Here is a 19,890-nt window from a genome sequence, read left to right on the forward strand (position 1 = left end):
TTCTGGTATCAATATTTTACGTCACTATTTATTTTATAACCTTTTACTTTCACTCATTACATTTTTACACAAATATCTGTACTTTCTACATCTCACACTGTCAAAACAGACTCATTACTTTAGTTCTAATCTATCTCACACCACAGACGTGGACTAGTTTCTGAAGCTCACAGTGAGCAGGCAGAAGTCTGGTTTTAACGTGGATGAGACAGAGGGGGTCAGTGATGAGAACAGAGACATTCCTGATCACATGATCATCATCATCTTTTCTCTACTTGTGTTCTATATGGTGGATCTTCAGACTGAATACATTCATTAGAGAACTATAATATTATTAATATACTATATAATTATAAGATATATATTATTGTTATCATTATTTATTTAAAATAAAATTGGTTTTAATTCACTTCTCTTTTGAGGCTGGTTATTTGTCACTTGTGGTACTGATTTAGTATCGATACTGAGGTATTACATTCTGGTATTGTACCGGAGCCAAAATGATGGTATCGAGTCCCTATTATGTGCAGTAAATGGTGTTTTTTATGAAACATTAAACAGGTAAATATGGAATAGGTTGAGATGCAGATATGATGATTAGCATTTTACAGACTGGTGTAATTTATAAAAATAAAAACTTTTTTTTTCTTTTTTTCCCCCCCACGTGGTTACTGGTGTAGCTTTTCAACAAACCAATTTAAAAATTCACATTCGTGTGTGTGTGTGTGTGTATGTAAGATGTGCAGTAGCAATTGAATGAATCCAGTTAAATCATTAATACATGATCAAAAAACAAAAAACAATTTATATTAAAGATTTTTTCATTTTTATGTTTTTTCCAATTATACAATCAAATGACTAAATATTTAAAAAATATCCATATGTATAGAAATGTATATTATTGTTCAGAACTCTATTGCTGTTAAGTGCTGTAGTGATGGAAACAGATATAAAACAGTCACACTGTTATAAAATAATTACATTCACAGTACAATAAGATGCACATATGCTGAATAAAAAATACAGTAATCCACCGTTTACGTGGTTACGTGTCGAAACCGCTCGCGATAAACAAAAAAAAACCCCGATAAATAGACGCCGCCCCAAAAATCTTTTTTTAGTGTTTAACCCGTAAATCATCCTCCCACACACTTTACACACACAGAAAACATTTGCAAGAATATAGCAGATGAATTTTGTGTAAATTGGTGGAAATACATTACACTGTATCACATTTACAGTGAGTACATGTACTGTACAGTTGTGTAGTAGCGTAGCTTACGCGTAGTTTCTTTGCTTGTTTATTGGTTGAAGTGACCTATGACGTCAAAAGAGAGGCGGAGTTAAAGATACGTCATTATATTCTTTACTTTCATTGGCCAAATCTGGTGATGTACGTCTTTAACTCCGCCTTTTTTATGTCAGAGGACATTTCAACCAATAAACAATCTTTAATGCTACTCATTTCTTATGGTATGTACATTGCCAAATACAGCGTAGCTACGCAATAGAAATGTTATTGTTCTTCCAATGGTGGCAAATCATCAGGCGAATTAAGAGATGAATCCGAGTCTGGCATGTGTTTTTGTGGGGGGTGATCTGAAGTCTTATTCACTGTTTGAAAGAACATTGTGATGGGTAATTGCTGGCGTTGTTGCGTCATGGTGGCGAAAAGGGATTTGTAAGACTGCATTGCAGAATCAATCGCATTCTTGAATTGCATAATCCGAACCATAGAGGGATCCCATAGTTCAGCCATCCCCTGCAGTTCTTTTGCAGTTTTCATCATTATTGCCAGTCTTTCTAGCGAAAGGCCTTCGTCCTCTTCCTCCTCCTGTGATGGATCACCTTGTTCCTCTTCCTCCTCGCCTGCAGATTTCATTAGCTCCGCCAAATCCTCGTCCGTCAGTGGGTCTGAGTGGGCATCGATGAGGAAATTCACATCTTCTGTGGTCATGTCTTCAAAACCTTCTCCTCCTAGAATCTTCGCCAGCTTGACCGCCTTCTCAACCGCTGAATGCTGAATTTCTTCCGGGGAGAAGCCCTTGTGATTATGGACGCATTCTGGCCACAGCTTCTTCCAGCATGCATTAAGCGTTTCTGGTTTCAATTCCTGCAGAACCGTTTGTATGACTTGAAGACAGGATTCGATGGTGAATTGATGCCAAAACTCCTTCAATGAAAAATTGCTGCACGAGTCCATGGCCTCGACGAGGTGCTGCATCAAGTTCCTTGTATACAACGCCTTAAAGGTGCGAATGAAGCCTTGATCTAAAGGCTGAATGAGGGATGTTGTGTTTGCTGGGAGGAACACAATCTGTACTCCCTCGTATGATAAATCTAGTGGGTGCCTGACAGCATTGTCCATGGCTAGAAGAACTTTGAAAGGCAGCCCTTTTTCCCTGAGGTACATTTTGGCTGCAGGGATAAAACAATGGAAGAACCAGTCTGATACAAGCGCTTTTGTTATCCAGGCCTTAGGGTTGTGCATCCAGTGGACTGGCAGAAGGTTTTTCTTTTTTCTTTTCAGGGCCCTGGGGTTTGCAGATTTATAAATTAATGCTGGCTTCATTAAGAACCCAGCAGCATTGCCACACAGTATTAATGTCACTCGATCCTTCTGAGCTTTGAATCCAGGGGCTCGGGCTTCATCCTTCATTATGAAAGTCCTGGATGGCATCTTTTTCCAGAACAAGCCAGTCTCATCCATATTGAAAACTTGTTCTGGCAAATATCCATTGTCTTCAATGATTGCGAATGATTTCTTTAACGTTCTGGGGTACTTCTTGGCTCCTTCCACGTCCGCTAATGCTGCTTCCCCATGCAGGGGTACACTCTTGAGCTGGAATCTCTTCTGGAATCTATCAAACCAGCCCTTGCTGGCATGAAATGTAATGTGCTCTTCTGGCGCCTTCGATGTTCCTGGTTGTGGGTCATCCTCGGCATGACTTTGGGTAGATGCTTCTCCTGCAAATTGTTCATAAAGTTGCCTGGCCTTCTCCCTGATGACATTGGTGTCCAACGGAATGTTTTTCTTCCTGCAATCCTTAATCCAGATGCCCAGTGCTGCTTCCATCCTTACAATGTACTTGTTACGTTTAGTTGCCGTCCTTTTAGCATTCTGAATGTAAGTGACTGCTACGGTACTCCTGATGTTGGCTTCGCCCTTCTTTATGTAGCGAACAGTCGACTCGTTTAGTCCATAATGGCGTGCTACGGCAGCAAAGGGTTTTCCTTCTGCTAGCATATCAAGCAATTTGACCTTCTCATGAAGGGTCATAACCTTCCTCTGGCGCTTAGGTTCCTTGCCAGAAGCCTTAGAGGGTGCAGAGCGTTTGGGTGACATCGTAGGGCTTGGTGGATTACTAGGTGGATGTCCTGCGTCATTAATAAACAAGCTTCAGTTAGTTCAGAATGCGGCAGCAAGAGTTCTTACAAGGTCAAGAAAATACGATCATATAACCCCAATCTTATCGTCCCTACATTGGCTTCCTGTTAAGTTTCGAATAGACTACAAACTACTGCTACTCACTTATAAAGCACTAAATGGTTTGGCTCCCATGTATCTATCCAGTCTTTTAACACGCTACAATCCGTCACGCTCCCTGAGATCTCAAAACTCTGGGCTTCTAGTAGTTCCTAGAATAGCAAAGTCCACTAAAGGTGGTAGAACATTCTCACATTTAGCTCCTAAACTCTGGAATAGTCTTCCTGACAGTGTTCGGGGTTCAGATACACTCTCCCAGTTTAAGTGCAGATTAAAAACATATCTTTTTAGCAAAGCCTACACATAACACACATCACACACATCACATCATAACCTTGTGCTCCAGAATATATGATCACATGCACATTATCAACTTGTGCTGTTAATATCATGAACAGCAGCTACGCTAATTCCTCTCCACTGCTTCTCTTTCTCTCCCCATCCCAAGGCATCCTGAGTTCTGGCCAGCTCCATCTAATCACGTCCCACCTCGTGAAGATTATGGAGCTATGGATGATCATGGAGAAGTAGATGCCGAGTGTTTAAAGGCCCTGGAATGGAGAAGCTGATGCTGGATCTATGATGATCACGTATTGTTGAAGATTTATGATCAAACTCTTGATGTCACCCATATGAGGATGGGTTCCCCTTTGAGTCTGGTTCCTCTCAAGGTTTCTTCCTCATATCATCTAAGGGAGTTTTTCCTTGCCACTGTCGCCACGGCTGCTCATCAGGGACAAACGCACACCATTCACCTTACACTGTTGTTTTCTGTAAAGCTGCTTTGAGAATGTCTGTTGTGAAAAGCGCTATACAAATAAACTTGACTTGACTTGACTTGGCTTGCCGAAAAAATTTAACGTTTACAGCGAAAGCAAAGCGAAAGAACTACTCGGTACAGCAACACTCGATGAACGGGGAGGCTGGCTGGCTGCGTGACGTGTGAATGATGCTTCCCATCTCAAACACTGCATGCATCGTAGCCAGCAGCCAATCACAACCAAGAGCTTTGGATGGGGCATTCTGATTGACAGATTTTGTTCCTCCAGGACTGTGGATTTTTCGGTACTGTGGAATTTATAAATTAGTCAGTGAGGCTGTGTGCTAACGATTTCCTCACATATCAGAGTTTTAATCTTCTCCCAAACCGATAAAGTGCTATTTATAGTGAAACTGAGAAATTCAGAAGGGTAACAGATACAACACAGAAGCTTCTTCAGCAGCTACAGCAAGCAGCACATGTCTGAGTTTGTCTTTGTGTGTTTCTTCATCTGTTTAATACATATGGAGAAGCAGGAACTTCAGCAGTGCATTATCTGGATAGAGACAATTTAGAAATTCCATCACTTTATAATGAATATTCAATGGCATTTTGCCGATCTTATACAGCATGACCTACAGAAGTGTGTTTATTAAAGGTCGACCGATTAGTGAATTTTACCAATAGTGATTGCTGGATCGGATCGTACTTGCTGATGACCAATTAATCAACTGATTTATAATGTATTAAAAACAAAACCTAAAACATAACACACTATGTAAAATACTGATAAACTTTATATTAAAAAAAATAATAAAAAAGGTGCTGATTCATGAAATGCTACATTAATTAAACATAAATATAGTAATTAATAAATTATAAATAACAAATATAATATACAAACAGTGCATGCCGTCAGTTACTCGCCTCTAGAGGCCGCTCTCGTAATGACAGCTGAACTTCTCGGCTGCTCCAGCAACGGACGCGAGCTGGAAAAACTATCGGAATGGATTTTTGCTGATGTAATCGAATATCCGTTTCTGATTAATCGGCAAAACCATAAAATCGGTCGAACTTTAGTGTATAAGGGTAACGATTAGTTCTTTGAGATTTTAGTTTGAGGGTTGATATTTGCTTACTTGGGATTGGTGGCTTTGTTGGTGCTTCATTGGTCCCCAGAAAGAAAGAGTGAATTGCGTTAGAATTAATGTGTAATCTACAAACTGTACAGGACAAACAGTTACTGAGTTGTTAATGCATGTTAAAAAAACACAATGTTCATGCTGCTGTTGCAAAAATCTAATGACGTTTTCTTTCTGAAATGACTTTGCTTAGCTTCACACACTGATTAATATACACTGCACATGTGATTATACATGTAATGTGTTAAAGTTATTATCTTAGAGACGGTCAGTCACTCACCATCCACTGAAATTTCCACGCTCTTGATCATTCTCCATTCTACACACAGATTTAAATGGAAATCCCCTCATCAGATCCTCTGACGTTCTTCAAAATCAGGGAACAGTTTCCTCGAAGCAGCTCGTCCTCAGGAACGTCCACAGGGTTCTCGTATCCCTCACCCATTCAGGACACCGAGTTCCACCGCTCAAACACAACCTCAGTATCGGTCCACCACTGGATGTGCGGTATTTGGATTCCCAACCTGGGTAGATACAACCCAAGGACCTGCACAAAGACGAGCATTTGATCTTCACAAAACAGTGATGTTTCTTCATCGTTTTCTTTAACAACATTAGTGACTCACCAACACAATAAGCAGTCCTCAAGATAGAGAGGAAAAGTACAGAAATTTCACAAGATAGTAGAACGTACACATTTTTTACAATAAAACAAAGACAGAAGAATCAGTATCAACAAGTCCAGTGAAGTCCATGAACAAACCTGTCTCCAAAGTGTCAAATTTGTCGAGTCGAAAAAATTTTAAATGGAGGAGAGCCGCCACAAGCTAGTCGTAACAAATCTACATGATGAGCACTGGAGTCAGGCCTTTAAAATATATATATATATATTTTTTTATTACTTAATACAAAATTTTGTATACAGTATTTCAATTAGTTTTAGTATATTTTCTTTATTTAATAGTATTTTTAGCTCTTACATCATTAGGTGATATGCGTAGTCAATAACAAACACAGAAACAACTTACGATCAAATTCATGGTACGAACGATCGTTCGGGAGCATCTGTGTTTCTCGACACGTTTATGGTGTTCAAATAATTTGGTAAAAAATGGAATTCTGGACCTCAAACTTCTACAACATACAGTACAACAGTGTACTTGAAGTCTATTTACCACAAATACAATACACAGTACAGCACAGGGTAAAATAGCTGATATTGACTTTCTTGTGACATGAAATGGAATAAAAATGTAAAGAATCAAATGAGAATAAGAGGGGAAAAAAGAAATGCAGGTAGATGGACTTTAAGAGCACATCAGGTTCCTTCAGTCAGAAAGAAGAATCTAAGGTAACAGTGAGCACAGGGTCAAGAACAAATACTCAAGAAGAGAGAAAATAAGATGAGACCCTTCAAATAAACAAGTCGTTTGTTTCCTTTTTACAAAAATGTACATTTTATTTGTTACTTATTACATTTTTAGTAATTTCAGATTACTCAAAAATAATTAATAATAAAGTAAACACACCATACAGTGATTTCTTTATGTTTTAGTTTGAAATGATCCCAAACTTTTGTCAAATCTTTGTTTGTTTGGTCTGAATCTAATAGAAGACTGTTTCCATCACATTGAAAGAAGTTTTGCCCAATTATCACTTTATTTCTCACAATTGTGACTTTATTTCTTCAACGTCTGATATTTCTGGTGCATCCACCAGTAAGCATGTTGTGGGCCTGAAGTATGAAGCTGTTGGTGTATGAACGAGTCCTAAATGCTTCATCTGGCTTCAAAAATAAACTTGGAATTGCGAGAAATAGTCAGAATTCGGCATCTGATTTAATGTAGCGGAAAAATCCTCCCCCTTTTGTTTCATTCTGCAGTGTGTTTATCTGCACATAGCGTTCCGGGTGGTGCTGCAGTAATAATAATCCGTGGGAAACACAATGCTCCTTGCGTAGTTCAATGGACTAAAAGAAGATGTTTGTTTGTATTTGAGTTACTCGAGGAATCGTTTCAGTCCTCCTGTGAGATGTCCAGAATTGAAATATGTGCAGGTTGTGGGTCAGAGCTGATGCACAAACCGGGGCTTTCATTTTCTCCCCCTTCGGTTTTAACGCTATTAATCCAAAGTGTCTCAAACACATGGTTCTGGAACCAGACATGAAGCTTCATCATTATTCAGGAGAATAAATGTTGGAATGATACTCACTCATGCTGCAGCTCTGAAACATCACTTCACTACACCGAGTTGTTTATAGCCATCAAACCGGAAACAGGAAACATTCGTATAAAATCCGACCAGCGAGATCGTTTATATGTTTATTATTATTATTATTATTATTATTATTATTATTATTATTATTATTATTATTATTATTATTATTATTAATGACTACACACTCACACCCGCACTCATTCATCAAATCCCGCAAAGCAACACATCTGGCGTGCAGCGGATCTGTAGCGCCTCCTTCCTGTAATAACACGCCTTTACAGTGACGCACAAACCCGCCGACACCGGAAACAGAGAAAGGAGGGGTTTCAAGGGTCGTTTGATCGAAGTGTGACGTCATGTGTCTAGACAAAAAAGCAAGCAAAAAATGCTAAATGTTTTTTTTTTTTTTGAGAATTATTGTTTGAAATCACATTCACGTTCAAATTCATAATTTATATTAATGAATTATGAATTATAATCAATTATATAGTATTTATGTACTTAAATGTACAGTATACAAGTTATTTTTATCACATTTTATTTACATTAAATTCCCATTTTTATGTAACATTATTTTTTTTTTTGTTTGTTCGTTAACTCAAAGTGGCACTAAACATTTTCATCCTGCCAATAAAGCAACCTTTCAATCAACACATATCATTTCTTTTTATCTTCTCTCTTTTCCCTTCTTCTTTTTCTTTTTCCTTCTTCCTACCTCTTAACAGATTATTGTTCCCTAGCTTCAAACCTTTAAACCACAAACAAGCACGAGAGACTGTTCTACTGACCTGTCTCCTCTGTACAGCAGCTCTTATAACTTTGCCATGTTATTGCCCTGAAAATGCCCCGTGAGCCTGCACCCAGCAGCCCAGCAGAGATTCAGCATCTTTCACTTCTCAGATCTTCTCCTCTACTCTCACTACAGCAGATTCTCCTAGTAACTGGAATGTTTTAATGACCAAAAGTGTGAGAAAAGCTAAAGTGGAACACTTACATTACAAATATTCATATCAATAAAAATCACTTTCCATCTCTGTGTTTTATAATCACACAGCACATCTATAACAATCTGATCTCTACAGTCACATGATGGTTATTTAAGGTCCTTTGTTACCTGGAATTAGTTTGAACAGATATTTATTACAGTTTCTTTGCTTCTCTGACACACACACACACACACACACACACACACACACACACACACACACATTCTCTTTGCCCTATTGTATCGTTCCTGATCTGAAGTTGTCCTTCACCCAGTTTGTGCTGAAAGTTCAGCTTGATGGAATCATGTCTTCTCCATCACAATCCACTACACACACTCAGATTATGTGCCAAATTCTGTTCATATATTTGTGCTTCTGATATTATAAATGAAACCCTAACAGTCTCTATTGGATTCTGAAATACATCTCTTCACCTCCGATATACTCTAAACATAAAGGAGTGCACAGGAACACTACACTGGCTGGACTGATGGAATGGGATGGGGATGGGATAAGATGTGAAATGTTAATATTTATACAATTCATTAAAAGAGATTCAAATCAGTGATTTTGTGAAAAGACCACAAAGTTCTGCTCCTGAATTCTCCAGTTATATTTACACCTCACACACTCTCATAGTCCAAACCTATAACATTAAGGATGAAGTATATTAGGTTGATTTAACAGATGCAGGTCTCTGATATGATGTTTCAGCTGAAGAAAGTTTTTATGAAAGATTAATAGGTGAGTGCTGCGTTTCTTAAACTGCCCTCAGATATTTTATTGATTTATTTTATTTGATCATTTCTCCCTGTAGCTGGTGCAGGAGGGAAAAGTCATCAACCACACGTCATCCTCATCTCTCTTCTTTTATGTTTATGTCTCCTTCACTTCTGAGTGGAAACATCTGAGGAGCATGTCCATGTTAGATGAGAACTGAAAATTGTTCCGTTAAACGACTTTCTGCGAAGATGCTAAAAATGTAAAAAAAAATAAAAATAATACAAATGTAGAAAACAAATGATCTTATATAAAGTGTCTTGCGAAAGTATTCAGCCCCCTTGAACTTTGCGACCTTTTGCCACATTTCAGGCTTCAAACATAAAGATATAAAACTGTAATTTTTTGTGAAGAATCAACAACAAGTGGGACACAATCATGAAGTGGAACGAAATTTATTGGATATTTCAAACTTTTTTAACAAAAAAAAAACTGAAAAATTGGGCGTGCAAAATTATTCAGCCCCCTCAAGTTAATACTTTGTAGCGCCACCTTTTGCTGCGATTACAGCTGTAAGTCGCTTGGGGTATGTCTCTATCAGTTTTGCACATCGAGAGACTGAAATGTTTGCCCATTCCTCCTTGCAAAACAGCTCGAGCTCAGTGAGGTTGGATGGAGAGCATTTGTGAACAGCAGTTTTCAGTTCTTTCCACAGATTCTCGATTGGATTCAGGTCTGGATTTTGACTTGGCCATTCTAACACCTGGATATGTTTATTTGTGAACCATTCCATTGTAGATTTTGCTTTATGTTTTGGATCATTGTCTTGTTGGAGGACAAATCTCCGTCCCAGTCTCAGGTCTTTTGCAGACTCCATCAGGTTTTCTTCCAGAATGGTCCTGTATTTGGCTCCATCCATCTTCCCATCAATTTTAACCATCTTCCCTGTCCCTGCTGAAGAAAAGCAGGCCCAAACCATGATGCTGCCACCACCATGTTTCACAGTGGTGATGGTGTGTTCAGGGTGATGAGCCGTGTTGCTTTTACGCCAAACATAACGTTTTGCATTGTTGCCAAAAAGTTCGATTTTGGTTTCATCTGACCAGAGCACCTTCTTCCACATGTTTGGTGTGTCTCCCAGGTGGCTTGTGGCAAACTTTAAACGACACTTTTTATGGATATTTTTAAGAAATGTCTTTCTTTTTGCCAGAAACTGGGGTCAGAGAGAAAAAAGTTTATTTATTAATATTAACGTTTTAATATTTAAAAATGGGTTCCAGCTTTCCAGCTTTACCTCAGACTATTACACAATACAAGCACTGGAGACTCATTTAAAACAGGTTCAAATGTGCAATTAAGTTGCAATTAAATATTTTAATCGATTGACAGCCTGAATATTAATATGACGTGAGGTCCAGTTACCAGTGTGACAGTAAAACAGATAGTAATAAAGGCTAATTTTTACTTAAGTATATGTCAGAGCCCAAACTTCTTTACTTTCACTTGAGTAAAAAATGATAATCAGTACTTGAACTTTTACCCGAGTATTTAAAACATGAGTGGGTTGTGTGGACTTTTGCCACATCTGATGCAGTTAAACCTTAACAAGTGAAAACTAAAAGTTATGTTACTAAACTTTGATGGAAATTGTGTGATATAAATCGTGCAGTATAATAATACGATGATGATATAGTGGGTGTGGTCATCAATAAACAGGAAATCTACCTCAGAAATCGTTGCTTCTCAAAGTGCTGCGAAATTATTAAAAGACTGAAAATAATTGTTACTTCAGTTATATATTCTTTTTCTTCAAAGTCTAAATGTAACATTTTCCTGGTAGTTTTTTGTTACATTTTGAGACATTTAGGTTGGTGGTGAAGCTTTTCTACAAACCAAATCAATCAATCAATCAATCAATCAATCAATTAATCAATCAATCTACCAGGTAGAACCTAGGTGGTGAACAAAGTGCAAAAGGAGATGTGCAAAATATAAGTACATAAACATAAAAGTAGTAAAATATACAATATCATAAAGTAGCAAAGTGTAAGAAATTAAAACAGACGAGCAATAAAATAAGTATTAATTTGAAATGCATGTGTGTGTGTGTGTGTGTGTGTGTGTGTAAAATGTGTAGTAGTATTCATAATAATTGAATGAATCTAGTTAATTCATTAATACACGATCAATGAACAAAAGACGATTTATATTAAAGATCTTTGCTTATTTTTAATGTTTTATTTCCAATCATGCAAAAAAAAAAATGGACCATTCATTCAGTCAAATGACTGAATATTTAAAAATATCCATATGTATAGAAATGTATATTATTGTTCAGGATTCTATTGTAGTGATGGAAACAGATATAAAACAGACACTTAGAAAAATAAATAAAAATACACAACATGGAAGTCCCTGCTCCCGATAATGATCAGGAATAAAAATGTAAAATAAATAAAGAAATAAATATCTCATTGGTTATAAAGCTTGTGCATGAGCAGGTGAATCTACACTGAACACTGGCGGTTTGTTCATCTCTTTATGCATCATATTGTGATCTCTACTGTAATAATGCCATCGCTGGTATTTGCTAAACTCCAGCCTTTAGTCACAGCTGCTACTAAAACATGCTATTTAATAGAGATGAAGGCACAAAGGGGTTTCAAAGGGAAGTTATCCGATCGCAGGCCCCAAGAGCGTGTGTTCACTATAATCTTTACTTCAATTTAATGAAACGATGTTAATCACAGGCTCAGAAAAACAATCACCAGTCATAACATCATCCATATGAATACTGCATTAATATATAGTGAACGAATCTTGAGATACAATTGCAGATTTTGTATCTCTTTTTAAGAATCGTGTGCTTTTGTTTTGTTTTTATTTCCAACTCGATATCCAGACTAATGATTGTTCTTTCAGCTTTTTCATTGTTGCTTATTGTGATATTCAGGCTAGCTAGCAGTCAAATTATAATTAGCAAACAAACATAGAAGCTATAGAAAGAAACAAAGTGATTGCACAAACCTGTCCTTTACATGTCCCTTACCAGTCATTAACTTGTTCCAGAAATGTGCAGTAAGTTATGCTAATGACATTAGCAGTGTTGGGCAATAACGTGTTAATGTAACGCAGTTACTTTTGACAGTAACTAATACTGTAACACGTTACTTTTTAAATAAAGTAACTCCGTTAGCGTATGGTTCGTTACCCTTTACTTTAAATGAATGAATTTGGGCTGAAGTGTAGACTACAGTCTAACCTGTTTACAGCAGTGACGCATTGTAGGATTGGTGGATGAAACAGGAAGAAGACGCGCTGTGGGCGTGTCTCCGTTTATTCAGGTCTGTGCGGCAGTAATGGCGAGTCGAGGCGAGAGCAAGACGAGTTTCTCAAAGTGGAAATATGATCATTATTTCACTTTAGTTGAGTATAAAGACACAAACTTTTTAGTCAAATGTTAGCTGTGTCTTTCTGGTTCGAAGCTCGTATCTACTGCGATAAACAGCAACTCCAATCTGTCAAAGCTCCTCCAGAAACTCCATGCCTCGACGAAGCTAGAAGCTAGAAGCCGACCCGGTGTTCTGTTCTACATTGTTGATAGTTTTTATACTTCAGCTGTGAAAGGAACATGTTTAAGAGCTCAACACAACAGCTTTTATGATGCAGAAGCCACTTTAGTTTTTGATTGTGAATATATTATTCAGCTTGTTTTGTTATTTATTTCAGAAATCCTTGTGATATATTCAGTGTGTGCTGGTCTGACTTTAATAAAATAGTGTTTAAAAATGACTGTGTTTAAGTCAGTTTTGTGTTTGTAGACCATAACACATAAAAGGTCATTAATGGGAACATTAAAGAACGAACTTTTAAAGAGTAACAAAAATGTTACTTTTAACAGTACGCATTACTTTTTGGTGTAAATAATCAACAAAGCTACTGAGTTACTTTTTAAATGAAGTAACGAGTAACTGTAACTAGTTACTATTTTTTAGCAACTAGCACAACACTGACCATTAGCATAAGAACCACCAGTTAATACTTCCTACACTGCACAGTTCCATACTAAACACTGGATTGTTTTAAAGCAGATTAGCCGGTGAGGCTGTATGCTAACACTTTCCTCACATCTCAGATGGTTTTAATCTTCTCCCAAACTAATAAAGTGCTATTTATAGTAAAACTGAGAAATTCAGAATGGAAACACACATACAACACAGAAGCTTCTTCAGAAGCCACAGCCAGCAGCACATGGCTGAGTTTGTCTTTGTGTGCGTTTCCTCATCTGCTTAACACATGAGGAGAAGCAGGAACGTCAGCAGAGGATGAGGAGCAGCCAATAATGCATCATCTGGATAGAGACAATTCAGAAATCCCATCACTGTAAGATGAGTATTTAATGATGTTTTGATGACTTACAGAAGTGTGTTTATTAAAGGTCGACTGATTAGTGAATTTTTTTCTGATAGTGATGCTGGATTGGATCGTACTTGCTGATAACCATTTAATCAACCGATTATATAAAATATATAATTATATAATATAGCTCTCTCTGTGCAGCGCATCATCTCAGGTGTAAAACAAACCGTCAGTTATTCGCCTCTAGAGGGCGCTCTCGTAATGACAGCTGAACTTCTCAGCTGCACCAGCAACGGACGCGAGCTGGAAAAACTATCCGTATGGATTTTTGCTAATAGTTCCAGCAATCAACTATTAGTGCTGATTAATCAGCAAAACCAATGAATCGGCCGACCTTTAGTGTATAAGGTTAACAATTAGTTCTTTGAGATTTTAGTTTGAGGGTTAATATTTGCTTACTTGGGATTGGTGGAATTGTTGGTGCTTCTTTGGTCCCCAGAAAGAAAGAGTGAATTGGGTTAGAATTATTGTGTAATCTACAAACTGTAAAGGACAAACTTACTAAGTTAATAAGCTGTAAAAGCATTTTAAAAAAAAACACTATGCACAATGCTCATGCTGCTTTTGCAAAAATCTAATCATTTTTTCTTTGCAAAATGACTTTGCTTAGCTTCAAACACTGAATAATATACACTGCACATGTGATTATATATGTAATGTGTTAGAATTATAATCTTAGAGACGTTCAGTCACTCACCATCCACCAAAATGTCCACGCTCGCGATCAGTCTCCATTCTACAGACAGATTTGCATGTGTGACTAACAGATAGCTTCTGTAAATCCCCTCATCAGATTCTCTGACGTTCTTCAAAATCAGGGAACAGTTTCCTCGAAGCAGCTCGTTCTCAGGAACGTCCAGACGGCCCTCATATCCCTCACCTGTATAGGACTTTGAGTTCCACCGCTCAAACACAACCTCAGTATCAGTCCGCCACCGGATGTGTGGTTTTTGGGTTAGTGGGTTGGTAACCTGGCATGGCAGGATTGTAGTGAACCCAACCTGGGTAGATACAACACAAGGATCTGCACAGAGACGAACATTTAATTTTCATAAAACAGTGACGTTTCTTCCTCTTTTTCTTTACATTAGTGACTCACCAACACAAAAAGCAGTCCTCAAGATAGAGAGGAAAAGGACAGAAAGTTCACAGGATAGTAGAACGTACACATTTTCTACAATAAAACAAAGACAGAACAATCAGTATCAACAAGTCCAGTGAAGTCCAGTAAACTGACAGAGGTGAAATAAAAAGTTATTACAAAAAACAACTTGCAGCTCTTCTGCTGAAATGGAGGTACAAAGATTACACTGATGTGTATTTGTACCCATTCAGTCAGATTTGCTCTGCAAACATCAACAAATCAATCACAACTTGTCTCAATCACAATCTTCAACTTGTTAATGATGGGACGTGACCATGCTAGAAGTTTAATGCTCACTCGCACTGAAGTATCCCCTACATGTGACAATTAAAAGAATAGAATAGAATAGAATAGAATAGAATAGAATAGAATAGAATAGAATAGTCACATATACATTACAGCACAGTGAAATTCTTTCTTTGCATATCCCAGCTTGGTCGGTGGCTGGGGGTCAGAGCACAGGGTCAGCTATGATACAGCGCCCCTGGAGCACAGAGGGTTAAGGGCCTTGCTCAAGGGCCCAAGAGTGACAGCTTGGTGATAACAGGGCTTAATCCCTCACCCTTCTGATCAGTTACCCAACGCCGTGACCACTGAGTTACCACTTCACCGGTTTATGGTGTTCAAATAAATTGGTAAAAATGGAATTCTGGACCTCTAACATGGGGAAGTTCTACAACATACAGTGTACATGACGTCTATTTGCCACAAAGACAATAAACAGAACAGCACAGTAAAATAGCTGATCATGACTGGCTTGTGACATGAAATTTAATAGAAATGTAAAGAATCAAATAATAAGAGGAAAAAAGAAATATAACCGCAATAAAATAAAGATTTGTGAATTGTAATTATATAAAAAGAATATAGAATAGTGAATATAAAGCAGCATTTATATTCTGGATGCCAGAAACAGTGTGGCACTAAATATACCAAAAAGTGTAAATAAAACAGTGTGGTCAGTGTGGGCTTCATCAGCATAATCACCTTGCTGTGACCTTGACACTGGTCGGGTCAAATGTGAAACCTGATCAGTTTATCTCCTGCTTTTAATGATTGTAAATCATACAAGAATTCAACTACTTGTTCTTCAGATTTCACACTAATGATCTCAGACACGCCAAACCTGAACTTCTTCCTCACTCTTATTAGAAAATATATGCATGAATAAATTAGTTTTCTCTGTTGAATATTAAAGTGTTTTCTGTGAAGGGTGAAAGTCGTTCATGCTTTCATTCATTAAACTCATCTGGCCGTTATTTTTACATGCAAATATCCAAAAGTCAATCATGGGGCAGCAGGACTCTAAAATCATGCACAAACACGTCAAGAGCTTGTTCACATCCAACATCAGAGTGAGAAAAAGTGTGATCTCAGTGACTTAAACCATGACACAGATGGAGTATTTTACACACTGCTGATCTCCTGCTGGGAAATAAACATGCAGTGACTGGAGACGGTGTTAAAAGGGTTCGGATAAAACTGTCCAGATGAGATCCAGATCACAGGCAGGATAGAGGAACTCAACTCAGACACGCATCTCAAAATACAAAACCTCCAGGTGTTGAGGTCAAGTCAAGTCAAGTCAAGTTTATTTGTATTGCGCTTTTCACAACAGACATTGTCTCAAAGCAGCTTTACAGAAAACAACAGTGAAGGTGAATGGTGTGCGTTTGTCCCTGATGAGCAGCCGTGGCGACAGTGGCAAGGAAAAACTCCCTTAGATGATATGAGGAAGAAACCCCGAGAGGAACCAGACCCAAAGGGGAACCCATCCCCATATGGGTGACATCAAAAGTTTGGTCATAAATCTTTCAACAGATGGAGGTGGATGGACTTTAAGAGCACATCAGGTTCCTTCAGTCAGAAAGAAGAATCTGAGGTTACAGTGAGCACAGTGTCAAGAACAAATACTCAAGAAGAGAGAAAATAAGAAGAGACTCTTCAAGTCTTTTGTTTCCTTTTTAGAAAAATTTACATTTTATTGCTGAAATTGGACACAAGAATATCGGTGAAAACTAAACCCATTTAATTTCCATATTACAACAAAATGCAAATACCAAAAAAAATAAAAATACATTTTAGATTACTCAAAAATTATTAATATTAAAATAAATGCACATTACACATTTGAAATGATCCCAAACTCAAATCTTTCTGTTGTTTGTTTGAATCTAATAGAAGTCTGTTTTCCACCACATTGAAAGAAGGTCTGCCCAGTTATCACTTTATTTCTCATAATTATGACTTTATTTCTAATAAACATCTGGCAACCCAGATGTGGGCCTGAAGTATGAAGCTGTTGGTGTATGAACGAGTCCTAAATACAAATAAACTCAAATATTTATTTAACTAAAAGAAGATATTGTTTGTATTTGAGTTACTCGAGGAATCGTTTCAGTCCTCCTGTGAGATGTCCAGAATTGAAATATGTGCAGGTTGTGGGTCAGAGCTGATGCACAAACCGGGGCTTTCATTTTCTCCCCCTTCGGTTTTAACGCTATTAATCCAAAGTGTCTCAAACACATGGTTCTGGAACCAGACATGAAGCTTCATCATTATTCAGGAGAATAAATGTTGGAATGATACTCACTCATGCTGCAGCTCTGAAACATCACTTCACTACACCGAGCTGTTTATAGCCATCAAACCGGAAACAGCAAATTCTTTTCTTTTCTTTTTTTCTTTCGGTTTCTCCCATTGGGGGGCGCCACATCAGATCATCCGTCTCCATGCAGCAAACAGCAAACATGCGTCTAAAATCCGACACTGCAGTTAAACAGAAGCATCTTGAAAATGTTCTTTGTCTATTACTCTGTTCCATTTCAACTCATTTTACTGTGGAGTTTTTGATAAAAGTAAAGGAAAAATTAAACATTAAACATTTTCCCTTATAAGTTTATTTATAAATTATTCTCATTTCCAGTGTCTCTGTCTATGACTCTGTTACATTTCAACTCACTGTAATGAGTGTATGAATATGGAATATGATTGAAAATGCACTGATGTTTAGAGTGATTTTGCCTTCACTTTTCTCAAAAACTCCACAGTAAAATAAGTTGAAATGTAAGAATATAATAGACAGGGAGACTCTTAATCAGAATTATTCGAAAGATTGAGCAAAAAAATGTTTTATCAGTGTTTGAATATGGTGATTAAAATACACTGGATTTTTATGTTTCTTAAACACTGTACAGTAAAACGAGCTGAAAATGAATTCAGTGATATTCAGGGTCCCTCTGAGTGAAGATCAACTGAATGATTAAGCAAACATTTAAATGAAGGTCAAATAAAGGTGATTTTGTTTTTACATTTTACTGCATGTCCTCAAACACCATACAGTACAGATATTTTTTTAAGTGTTAAAATATAGGTCTTGATTTTATATATATATACATACACCTCAAACAAGAAACTGTATTATTTGTGCTTTGATTAAAAAAAAATAATAATTTATTGCTATTTTATGTCTTTTGGGGTTTTTTTTATAACGGAAACGCCTTTCTGAAGAGTCTTTACATCTATTTTCACTCCCACCCATACCGTAACTGTACGAATAGACGTGCAACACAAAGAAAGGTGACTTGACCGTGTATTTTCAAGATGCGGCGGGTTTAACTACAGTCTAAACCCGCCCACAGTGGTTTTTAAAGGGATGAATGAATGAAGTGTATGACGTCATGTGTCTAGACAAAAAGCAAGCGTTTTAAAATGAAGCCTAAGCAGTAATACAGTTGTGATCGGATATTTGAGCTGAACACTCATTTACAAACACATATAATGAAAAATGGAAAAAACACTGACTGACTGACACACACACACACACACACACACACACACACACACACACACACACACACACACACATTTCTGTACTTATATGCATACTAGTAATTGTATTAAATTATTTTCCACTACATATACACACTTAACACTACATTATTTTTCATTTACATTTTTTGGGTTATTTTTGTTTGTTTGTTTGTTTGTTTGTTTGTTTGTTTGTTTGTTTGTTGTAGCCACGCGTCGGCACTAAAAACCTATTTTTGTCCTGCTACTAAAGCAACTTTTTAATCTTGAAAGACAACAAACACGCACTTGAGACTGTTCTACCTACCTGTGTGTACAGCAGCTCTTATCACTTTACCATGTGGGGGGACAGAGAGAGAGAGAGAGAGAGAGAGAGAGAGAGAGACTTCAATCCAGTTGTGCTCACAATTCCGTCATCCAAGTATATGCGCAGTACATGTGCGCATGCGCACGGTTTATTTATTTATTTGTTTTTTTTAAAAGACTCCTATTACAATGACGTCATTATACCACCAAAGCGGATTCTCTTAGTAACTGGAATGCTTTAATGACCAAACGTGTGAGAAAAGCTAAAGTGAAACACTTACATTACAAATATTTATTAATTTATTCATAGAAATAAAAATCACTTTCACATCTATAACAATCTGATCTCTACAGTCACATGATGGTTATTTAAGGTCATTCTCTTTATTACCGGGAATCAGTTTGAACAGATATTTATTACAGTTTCTTTGCTTCTCTGACACACACACACACACACACACACACACACACACACACACACACACACATTCTCTTTGCCCTATTGTATCGTTCCTGATCTGAAGTTGTCCTTCACCCAGTTTGTGCTGAAAGTTCAGCTTGATGGAATCATGTCTTCTCCATCACAATCCACTACACACACTCAGATTATGTGCCCAATTCTGTTCATATATTTGTGCTTCTGATATTATAAATGAAACCCTAACAGTCTCTATTGGATTCTGAAACACATCTCTTCACCTCCGATATACTCTAAACATAAAGGAGTGCACAGGAACACTACACTGGCTGGACTGATGGGAAGAAAGTTTTGGGTTCATGAAAATTGTAAAAAATATCAGTGTTTGACTCGTTAATCTTTTTATGTTAATAGTTTGGAGTAACATTAAAGTCATTTTACATAAAATTAGTGGATTAAGCAAAAAGTCTTATAATGAAAA

General features: G+C 37.3%; 1 protein-coding gene across 11 annotated transcripts; it reads right to left on the reverse strand.

Moving 5' to 3' along the window:
* Positions 1–816: 816 nt before the first annotated feature.
* LOC310728917 (tigger transposable element-derived protein 1-like) lies at positions 817–19,114 on the reverse strand. Of its 11 annotated transcripts, none has more exons than XM_083546774.1 (6): positions 17,469–17,641; positions 14,831–14,905; positions 14,429–14,755; positions 5,387–5,470; positions 4,326–4,803; positions 817–3,353 (listed from the first exon to the last, which is right to left on the reverse strand). In XM_083546774.1, exon 6 carries the CDS (start codon positions 3,344–3,346, stop codon positions 1,517–1,519), a length of 1,830 nt encoding a protein of 609 aa, XP_083402900.1. In that variant the 5' UTR covers positions 3,347–3,353; positions 4,326–4,803; positions 5,387–5,470; positions 14,429–14,755; positions 14,831–14,905; positions 17,469–17,641; the 3' UTR covers positions 817–1,516. The 11 variants fall into 11 exon arrangements, 7 of the variants coding, with proteins under 7 accessions (XP_083402900.1, XP_083402904.1, XP_083402902.1 ...); XR_014534389.1 differs by lacking the exon at positions 817–3,353 and having other exon boundaries at positions 4,334–4,555; positions 4,689–4,803; positions 17,469–17,647; XM_083546779.1 differs by lacking the exons at positions 817–3,353; positions 4,326–4,803; positions 5,387–5,470 and adding exons at positions 11,218–13,663; positions 14,131–14,157; positions 18,993–19,114 and having other exon boundaries at positions 17,469–17,644.
* Between the last annotated feature and the right edge of the window lie 776 nt (positions 19,115–19,890).

The sequence above is a fragment of the Silurus aristotelis genome (assembly GCF_946808225.1).
Source record: "Silurus aristotelis genome assembly, chromosome: 7".
Taxonomy (NCBI): Eukaryota; Metazoa; Chordata; class Actinopteri; order Siluriformes; family Siluridae; genus Silurus; species Silurus aristotelis.